This window comes from Raphanus sativus, chromosome 4 (genome assembly GCF_000801105.2).
Source record: "Raphanus sativus cultivar WK10039 chromosome 4, ASM80110v3, whole genome shotgun sequence".
NCBI classification, from domain to species: Eukaryota; Viridiplantae; Streptophyta; class Magnoliopsida; order Brassicales; family Brassicaceae; genus Raphanus; species Raphanus sativus.
Window position 1 is genome coordinate 17,838,561 of NC_079514.1, and position 11,017 is coordinate 17,849,577.

At 32.4% G+C, this 11,017-nt stretch overlaps 1 protein-coding gene across 3 annotated transcripts; it reads left to right on the top strand.

The window, feature by feature from the left end:
• Window positions 1–7,201: 7,201 nt before the first annotated feature.
• LOC108854669 (protein PHLOEM PROTEIN 2-LIKE A8) lies at window positions 7,202–8,534 on the top strand. 3 transcript variants are annotated; one of them, XM_057007639.1, is made up of 4 exons: window positions 7,202–7,236; window positions 7,315–7,670; window positions 7,742–7,920; window positions 8,027–8,534. In XM_057007639.1, the coding sequence occupies exons 2-4, from the start codon at window positions 7,383–7,385 to the stop codon at window positions 8,436–8,438; spliced, it is 879 nt and encodes a 292-aa protein (XP_056863619.1). In that variant the 5' UTR covers window positions 7,202–7,236; window positions 7,315–7,382; the 3' UTR covers window positions 8,439–8,534. The 3 variants fall into 3 exon arrangements, with proteins under 3 accessions (XP_056863619.1, XP_056863620.1, XP_018483784.1); XM_057007640.1 differs by lacking the exon at window positions 7,202–7,236 and having other exon boundaries at window positions 7,258–7,670; window positions 8,048–8,534; XM_018628282.2 differs by lacking the exon at window positions 7,202–7,236 and having other exon boundaries at window positions 7,262–7,670.
• The last annotated feature ends 2,483 nt before the right edge of the window (window positions 8,535–11,017 follow it).

Sequence of the window (11,017 nt, forward strand, 5' to 3'; positions counted from 1 at the left end):
GCACTTTACTAATAATAGGAAATCACGGTCAAATCAGGATATCAAGTGGAGCGTATATATCTCTTCAAGAAAAACATGCTACCAGTGCATGAACCCATCATCGTTTCTTTAAAGGATTTTTCCTAGAAAATATGATGTCCACTAAAAAAACATTTCTTATAGTAAAAAGTCTTGGGGTGTATTGTGGTTAAGAATAATTTGGGAGTGAGAGGGATTCAAGGTGACATACACTCATACAGTGTGGAAAATGTGGAGTAAACGAGGAATCATTCAACTATGTGTTTTTTTTTTTCATCGGTGGTCCAAGTTTGGGCTCTTTCACTGATTCCATCGACTCAATATGTTTTTGCTTCACACACTTTTTACAAACATGGATCATTTTTATTGTAGGATTTCACAGCATGTAGAGGATCATCAATTCACATAGATTTTATGGTATATCTAGAAAGTACGTAATAATAAAGTTCTCAGGAATATTGATATTGAACCTTAGAGACACCTTCAAATTGACAGAAATGAATCATTATTCTGAGCTGTGTCACAAGCCTCATTCACACGAATGGCTACCCAATCCATAGACTTGGAAGTGAGAGGCTTTACCTTCTAAACCAGGAAGATGATGTTTCATAGATGGATCATGAAAAGATCAGGATAATTTTTTGAGATAAGGATGGTATAGTATTTAAAAGGCTTTGATAGACTAATGGGGGAGAGGAATAAGAGAACCGGTCTTTCACCTCTTCATTCGGAAATAGAAGCTCTCATATGGCAATGGAATATATGAGAAATTTGCGACAATTTCATGTTACATTTACAACAGGTTGTTCTCAGTTGATGAAAATAGTTTCGGAACCGAAGAATGACATGCTTTACAAGTTATTTGGAAGACATCAAGATACTTAAATGAAACTTTAATCACTTAGAGATCATTCATATTCTCTGAACATAGAATATGGACAGTCTTACACGCAATGCCATGAATCAACCATTTTTTATCGTTCACATGGATGCGGAGTTACCAGTGTGGTTTGTAGAGTTATTTGAATTTATTTATATTGATGGAAAAAAATGAAAGGTAAATAATTTAAGATGGAGTCCTGGTTTCACGTGAACCACATTTGCGCAGACATGACTCATATGCTTGATCTACTAGGGATATAATTGAGAGGACCCAATTCATTAGTCTTGTAGAATACATATGATAACCATGATCCTCACCAAGTTAAGGGATATATCCCTAGTAGATCAAGCATATGACTCATGGTTATCATATGTATTCTACAAGACTAATATTACCTTCACTCCAATTGTGTTCCAAAACAAGGCCCTTTTCAAAAACTTAAAATCATTTATATATTTTTCTGATAAAATATCATTATACTAATCTAATTTTCATCTAAATAACACCATTTTTAGTTTTTTTATGCAAAATCATCGACCAATTTTTTTGGTTTGAGTAGAAGAGATATGTTTTGGATTTTTTAATTAAAAATTTATAAGAACACTTCTTTGAGAATATGGATTTTCAGTTTTTTTTTACGTTTTTTATATCCATAATCAGAAGCTATAATCTATAAAAGAATAATAGAACAATAGAATCTGTATAGTGGTAATAGAATCTGTATAGTGGTAAGACAAAAAAATGTAGAATTTTGATTTCATTAGACAAGAAGTTGGAGACTTTTTTTTTATGGACAGAAGCTTAGACTAATCTTTCTTCTGGTGTTTACTATTTTTCTTTAGAAATATTAGTGAAAAATTATATATTTATCTCCCTATTTATAATCACTAATTAATAATAGTTTTCTAAACATAATCAAATTAGAATATTAACTTTCTAAGCCTACATCGAATATTAAAACAAACTCCAACATCTATTTTTTACTTTCCAAAATATATAATTGATATAATGCTAATTACTTCTTAACTTATTGCATTTTTTTGTTGATTGTGTTAACAAAATTAAAATTTTAATTTATATTTATTTGTTAATAAATATTTAATTAAATTTGAATAACAGTTATCTGATTTTGTAAAAATATATGTTCAGAATGGAAAATATTCGGTCAAATCTGGGTATCAGGTGGAGCGGATTTATCCGGATAAGGGCAAAACTTTATCCGTTTTTGGTCCTACAGTTAATTTCCTTAAGGCGCATTGCTCGAAAATTCGTTGTCCACCAAAGATCAAACACTTTTTATGGAGAATAGTGTCAGGATGTATTTCAGTGAGGAAGAATTTACACTCACGAGGATTATCAGGGGATTTATATTGTGATAGATGTAATGCTCCAGAGGAATCAATTAATCATGTGTTTTTTGAATGTCCTCCAGCGCTTCAGGTTTGGGCACTATCCCAGATCCCATCTAATCACTCTTTTTTCCCACTGAATCTATTTTTACTAATATGGATTATTTATTCTGGAGAGTTCTTCCGACATTAGAGGATCATCAGTTTGCATGGATATTATGGTATATTTGGAAAGGAAAGAATAACAAGGTTTTTAGCAATTTGGATATTGAACCTATGGATACCCTAAAACTAGCGGAAATAGAATCAAGGCTTTGGAAGGAGGCACAAATTATCCCTACACCAGTAATAGGTCAACAACACTCGGATCTACCGGCCATTCCAGGGCGGTGGTGTTTTATTGATGGATCCTGGAAGGACAAAGAGATTTTTTCAGGACAGGGATGGTATAGTACCCTTGAGGGATATGATGGACTTATGGGAGCACGGAATGTCAGGGCTTCTCTATCTCCTCTCCACTCAGAGATAGAAGCATTAATTTGGATAATGGAGTGTATGCGGAATCTGAGGCAGTACATGGTTACATTTGCGACAGATTGTTCTCAATTGGTGAAGATGGTTTCGGAACCAGAAGAATGACCTGCGTTTGCAACCTATTTAGCAGATATCGAGACTTTGAAAGGAAATTTTCATAGTTCAGATATTATTTTTGTATCTCGCACGAAGAATCTAAAGGCCGACAGCCTCGCACGATGTGTTAGGAGACAACCGACCTTTGTCGTGCATATGGATACAGAGTTACCCGTTTGGTTTACAGAATCCTCATGAGTCTGTAAAGTCGATGACAAAAAAAATGATTTTAAATGTATAGCTACTACTAAAACAAAAAAAAAATATGGACCCTTTAAAATTTTGGACCATGTTTGGCCGCTCCAGTTAAACGTACAAAAAGACGGTCCTGGGACAGAAATACCTTACCTAAGTATGAATGTTGTGAGTCGATCAAAATTACAGTGCTGAATTAGTACGATAAGATGATCCCATGATGTTCTGATCTTATTTCCAAGCATCTATCCTATTAATTCTCCAGCATAACCAATTGATATTATGTTGTGTCTAATTATTTATATTACTTATTTTATCATCATTTTTACCAAAAGTTTAGTTACCGTTTTGTTATTGGACAGTTATACTCCGTTTTGGACGCATAATATAATATGCAACCGTTTGTTACCATTTTAATCGGGAGATGGGTGGACTATCAGCTACTTTTATTTTCAAAAATCAACACCTACTATTCTAACTGAAGACTACACATCAGATATAACGGGTATAGTTTTTGTTTAAATTATTTTTTTGAAGAATTTAATTTTTATATATGAGTTTTTGTAAACATATTATTTTAATATTAATTTAAGTTAATATAATTTTTGGTAACTATGATAAATCTTTTTGATTGGCATTGAAATTACATATTTAAATTATTGTTTTATTTTTACCAAAACGAAAAAAAAACAAATTAAAATTATGATCCGATCTCAACTTTCAAACCATATATCTTATTTAAGTTTCAAATATTGTTTTATTCAAATCAAAATATATAACTGTATATGAATTTTGATAATATATGAAAGGTTTATTATAAATATATTTTTATAATAATTAAATTAAAGAGTTATGGTTTAAAAAAATATAACCCGCAGATAACCGCAAAATTAAACAGAATGGGTACAAAATTATTGATTGCGGGTTGTATGGGTCAGATTTTTTTGACCAAAACAAAATTGAAATCCGCAGGTTGGCGGGTCAGCGGGCCGGGTTCGACCCGCAACTCATCCCTAACCGAATGTATACCGGATCAATTTTTTAAATTGCCATTATTTAATAAAATATATTTTGATTAAAATTTACACACAAATATGACTTCAAAAAACATACGAATATAATCACAAAAAAAACATAAATATAAAAACTAAATTTAAAACAAAAAATATATCCGCCCTTTTCCAATTTTTTTATGAACTGTCAAAGAAATTATTGTTTGTTGATAACAGTTGCTTGAAAAACGCACATTCATTAGCCTTATTTCGAACCTAGTTACTTGGCTGATTGCATAAGCGATTTAAAATTGCAAGCCAAAATAAGAGGACCTTAGATGTTGCTAGTTAAACCAAATGTATTTGTGCCGATTTTTCATTGCATAGGTTTCACAAATTTTGTTCCAGGTTCCCTGCACACTGAAATTCTTCTTGAACTTTTTCTCAGCCAACCAATCTCCAAAAGCTAGTAGGGTGGCTTGATAAGATGATCAATCCAAAGAGTCAATAAAAGAACACTAAAATCACCTATAGAGAACTGGATCCAAAATCATCTAGACAGAAAAATCTTAGGAATTAAATGTGTGATAGAGTAATTATTAAATCAGGTTAACTGGCGACAAAATGGGTCAGAACCATTAGAAACAAGTAAGAAAGTTGGTCACTGAAACAAAATAGGTTCATTTCTGTCTCCTCCTTCAAATGGAGAGTTAAGAAGTCTGGTCTTCAAAACAGAGATGCCTCTAAATCCTATGAAGGACCGAACCAACCTCAAGATGTCCTAAAAGATCCCCTGATTCACAGTGCACAATATTTGAGGTTCGTCGAGACTCGAGGCTGAACATAAGGAACAGTAGAAACTTCCCTAGCCGGAGAAATGAAAGTAGAATGGAACGGCAACCAGTACGTCGATATAGTTCTCCTAATGAGAACCAGGGACCAAAATCTCAATCGATTCAGGAGCTAGAGGAGGAGCATCGACGTAGAGAAAAATGTTGAAACCGAGGACCAGCATCACTCAGAGCTTATTGTACCGAGGAAAATCCCACGATTCAAAGGGCTTCTACCGACGGGGGCAGACTTACCATGGATGGCGTTCTCCCAACTAAGTCCTAGGGGTTTACGCCAGCAACCACATCACATGTCACAAACCAGGATAAAATAGATGTGATGGACGGGGTTGAGCATCGAGATGAGGAGAATTATTTTCGTAACGCAGAGCTTTCTCCCTATACTGCAGAAGAAATGAATAACATATCAGAACAATATGCAGATGTGGAGATGGATGAAGATATGATTGCTTAGGATGATCTGTTGAGGGAAGAGCACACTGAACCAAAATCGCATAATGATGGAACATAGAGTGAGAAAGATCAGATTGCAGAAGCTCAGACCCTGCAAACATTACCAGCTCCTGAGAGTGGATCCCGAGAGAAGACTCGTAACAGCACTGGAAATGCTCAAGACCACACAGGGAAATCTCTGAAATCCAGCAAGGTTTGTACAGCAAGCAAAGACCGAAAGAAACCTATCTCACAAAGTAGAAGGAGAGGTCAGCGAAGCCCCAACAGAAAAGAGGTAATGCAAATTCATTTAAAAAATTCCAATTTTAAAAAGTTATGATCAAATTTATATGTCAAAGTATATATATTTTCACAATTCACATAACTTAAAAAATATATCAACTCTTAAAATTCACAAACGCTACAGAGATTCATCTTCCAATACCACCTAAGGACTTTGTTGTAGGAGTAAAGAACAAAAACAAATTCAAAGCTTGGATTCAGAGTAGAAGCTACTTTCGAAGGTTTTAATTAGTTTTCCCTTTAAAAAATTCTAAACTTGACCCGCACGTATGTGCAAATATGTATTTTCACTTTTATATAGAAAAATATATTTATTAGTTAATATTTTAAATATTTATCATATTAAAATGATTATGAACAAAATAGGTAAATAGTTTACATGCATGTTATAAAAATTTTGACTTGTGTGCCATATTAAATCTTTGACAAATATTGAACCATTGATATGTTTGAATAATATTTTTTAAACACGAAATTGTTTCAAAAATCTAATAATATTTAAAATATTTTGGTTAGGTATAGGTCATATGCCGAGATTTAGATACATCAGAAAAGAAATATTAAATATTATTTAACAAATAATTCAACGATATTTAAGTCTTAATATAGATTGATTTACTGTTGAAATAATTAATAGTAAATGAAATGGTTAAAATATATTTTAGAAAATTTTATATATATATATATATATATATAATAGGCAAGATTTAGAAAGATTAAAAATAAACATTCAGTTATATAAAATACATATTATTCTACAAGTAATTCAAAAATATTTAAACCATAGCACAAACAGATTTTATTGTTAAAAATAATTAATGGTAACAGTAATTCTTAAGCATATATTTGTAATATTTTAAATACATATGTTGAACACAAAAATTATGTGGAAGCCCACTTGATCCAGTGGTTTGACTAAGGGTTCAATTGCTTCTACATCCGGAGGTCTGGGATTCAAACCCTAAAAAATATCAAATTATGCAGATTATGGAGAAACATGTTACAGGAGATCTTCAGCTTGGTGTAGGGCGTACCATCGAACATGAATCTCATAGGACGACTGAGAGTGGTACAGTTAGGCGTGTATTCTCATAGGATGGTAAAATTGTCGGCTATAAAATCGTCTTTGTAATATTCTCATCATTGTAATAGTATAATTAATCGATAATAATCGACTCAGATGTTCAAAAAAAAAGAACACAAAAATTACATAATATTATTAAAAAAAAATTTAAACTTGAAGTTTCCTAACATTTAGCTAAATCATTTTTGGAAGTATGTTGAATACAAAAATTTAGCTAAACCTGATTTAGGAAATGATTTAATAAAATAGGAAAAGACATAGATTATTTAAATGTAGAATTATTAAATATTTCAGTGGCATAAACTTTTAAATAAGTAGCAAATTTTAGGGTTATTTTATATTTGTATTTATATTTTAATAATACAGATGTTTATGTGTTTCCTCTTTTTTGAGCCGCCTTGTCGTATACATTGTGCAAAAATATTATTCCATCGACACAGTACAATGCCTTTATGTTATTTTAGATGTCTTATCACATGCATAACCAGTCGACATAATGGTAATCCGAGTCACTTCTATCTTTTGTCTTTCTCTCTCTCTCTCTCCCTTTTGTACTAATTTGTTTGACTCATCACAGACGTGAGTTAAGGATTCTGTTCGTAGAAACTTGTAAACCGTTTCTTTGAAAAACTTAAAGCTCCATCAATGGATGCCCACAGCCGCCAGTTGAACCAGCAAGTGTTCGTCAATTTCCGTGGCGAGGAGCTGCGGTGTGGTTTCGTCAGCCATCTCGTGGAAGCTCTGCAGAGACATGGGATCAATGTTTTCATAGACAAACACGAGAGAATCGGCGAAGATCTCACCAATCTCTTCGCAAGGATCGAGGAGTCGACCATAGCATTAGTCATATTCTCCAGGAGGTACACGGAGTCCAGATGGTGTTTAGACGAGCTCGTTAAAATCAAGGAACGTACAGATCAAAGACTGCTCAAGGTGCGTTTGCCTAAACTATAGATCGGGCCAATACGAGATTTGTTTACAATTAGGTTTACTGTCTTTTCCAGGTCATTCCTATTTTTTTCAAAGTGGAACCAATCACGGTTAAACAGCTCAGGGGAGCATTCGGTGATCAGTTCAGGGAACGAGAGTGGGAATATCGGTGTGATAAACCAAGAACCGATAGGTGGAAAGAAGCTTTAGCATCTGTGTCCTGTAAGATTGGTCTGACCTTTGACAAGAAAAGGTAATGGCTTTTCAACCTTATATAATTTACGACTAAAATATGTAAATTTCCTGCCGATGTTTTCTTTTTGGACTATGTTTTATTTGGTTGGTATGGGTTTTTGCAGTAACGAAAGTAAATTCGTCAGGATAATTGTCAAGGAGGTCAATAAAATGCTACAAGGGAATCTTGGGGATTTTCCATTATCAGGAGGATTTAGAGATACTGCTTTTCTAGGAAGTCAGACATCAACTCAAGAATCGGTTGACCTATACAGAGAGAGCATTAGTCTAGTGCAAGCAAACTCTAACATTGCAAACCAAGTTGCTGCGGTTTCCAAGTGTTTCACGGACATCGAAAGTGAGAACCACATTCTAACGACGCAGTTCGCTGAGTTAACCGAGAGGCTGCGTTCATTAAACTCTGTCATCGAAATGGTGGAGGGAGTCGTAGAGATTCCTGATTTTCTGATGAACCCTTGGCAAATGTCTTGCTCTTTACAGCCAGTCATGGCTTCTGCTGAAATGTTTCAGTACTGATACTTATTATTTGGTTATCTGGGTCTTTCACTCTTGCATAATCAATCACGTTTTGTTAATGACTCACTTTTATAATTAATCTCATTATAAACTCTTTTCAACCTGTGCAATAATATCATTCCCAGCCATTATACTTTCAGTAATTCTGAGCCGGTTTCATCTATATAGTCTCCTTTCATGCATTTAATATTTGAATTCTGACTATGAGTAAGCAGGTACCATTTACCTCAATTTGACTCCAAAGAGTTCGATAATCCTCAACATAATTCTCCAGATTATCTTCATCTATTTCAACAACTTAGACCATTTACGTCCTTCAGGCTGTAAGGCAACTTATTAAGGTTTCTATTCATTTTCGGCATTTCAGAGTTCATGATATAGAGTGAAGTGTGTAGTTCCTCTGTGAATATATCCTAGTTACCTCGATCTCACTTACTCTTTGTCCTCTCTTTGTGTTTTAGCTCTCAAGAACAATGAAAGAAAGAAACTAGAACATGCAAAACGATTTTGTTTACCTGGTGTTCACTTCACCTCTCAAACTAGTGAAGCAGTTATACTCATCAATCAACTAGCTTTGGTGACCTTAAAGCTTAGATCAATGTTCGGTACACAATCATACCTCTTCTCTAACTCTTTCTTGACTGTAACAACTTCAGCTCAAGAGACGAGTAGACGAAGCCCATCCCTTAAGGCTTTATAATTAGCCTTGCACGTATTTCACATATGATAGAACGAGATATGGTTTATATTTAACCTAAAGCAGAACGCAGTCACTAACCAGTTTAGCTTTTCTTGATTGAACTGAGTGAACCGGGAAAAACTTGACTATACAGTAAACTCTATAAATCAATAATGTTAGGATTTCAAGAAATTATTAATTTATAGAGTTATTAGTTTAAAAGAATTTTTTTTTTTGGATTTATATATTTTCAAAATATATTTAGTGTAGAAAACTGAAATAAATATTTCATTATGATATTATATATTAGTTAAAGTTTATATGTAGTTGGATAAAATTATAAAATTATAATAAAAATAGAAATGAAACCTATTTTAAAGAAAGGTAAATAACAAAAAGTTTTGTGTATGTTTATATATAATTTATATATATAATAATTATTAATTTATGATTTTAGAAGGACCATGTATTTACCTAAAAGTTTTCAAAATATTATTATCTCACTATCTTACCGAATTATGTCATATTTTATACCGGACCAACTAAAAACCAAATAAAATTTATTAATTTACAGTGTTTATTAATTTATCGAGTAAGGTATGGGTCGATGTGGTTAAAATTGGAGAAGCACCTGTTTGGAGAGGAAATTAAGAAATTCAATTCAATACTGCTGATGCTTTAGGCGTTCCAATAGCTTGACCTAATGAATTCTTCATTGTCAGTTGAACATGCATGCATGAACTTGTGGTCGTATATATTTTGTATGAATGATATATGGTACTTTGGCTTTCAATCTGATACGTTGATGTTATTGATTTCGTAAACAAATTCTACCAGTAGTGTCCAAGTCCTTGTTGCCCATAATATATAGCACATCAATTTATCATGAAAGTATTAACTCTACATTTACACAAAATTTGCAAGTGTATAGGAACTTTATAGTAACAAATAAATATCGCTATTATAAATAATATAGTTGCAGAAACGAACCTCTATTAATGAATAAGCTTACATAACATTTTAGAAAACCGCTACATATACGATCTTTGATCACATGTGTGGTCATCGCGCTTTCAAAACCGGCATGGTTTATATCGGTAGCGTTTTTCCAACTTACTAACATGGGATTTTCCCGTAGTGAAAACCTCTCAACTAAATTTGTTCCGGATAAAAACTCCTCAATCTAATTATTTAATGGAAAAACTTCTAAAATAACTTAATTTATTGAATTAAACCCTATGTTACATGGAAATAGAAACAAATACATGGAAGCGGAAGCGTATAGAAACGCAAAAACGAATTTTTAAAAAAATTAGGAAGCGAATACTTGTTGGAAGCGTATATTCATATATATATAATAATAATAATTTTTTTGAAAAAATTTATAACTAAAAATTATATGATTTAAATTTAAAATAAAGCATTTTTATTTATAATAATTTTGAAATGAATTCATATTAAAACTGTAAAAATACACATAAATTAAGTTTAAAAGATATTATTATATTAATTATCTTTAGTACTTCATAAATAATTGACACAATATATTTGAATATATGATATTTCTTTAATAAAAACCTCAATGCATAAAGATAGTATTAGTTTTAGTATTTATATATTTCTATTCACTCTGTTTTATCACTATTAAAATTTGGATTTTAAATAAATTAAAAACTAGATTTTATATTTTTATTGGTTTATGACATTGTGTTTTTTTAAAACGGAAACGTGATTCCAAAATGAGCTCAGCGTAGTTTTAAAATGAATATTTTAGAAGCATTTTGAAAGCGAGATTCTGTAAGCTTCCACAAGGTTCCGATTCTGATTCCGGTTCCGAAGCGAGAAGCGGACATCCGATGAAACTTCCGTGCAATCTAGAAACCATAAGTCTATAGTGCCG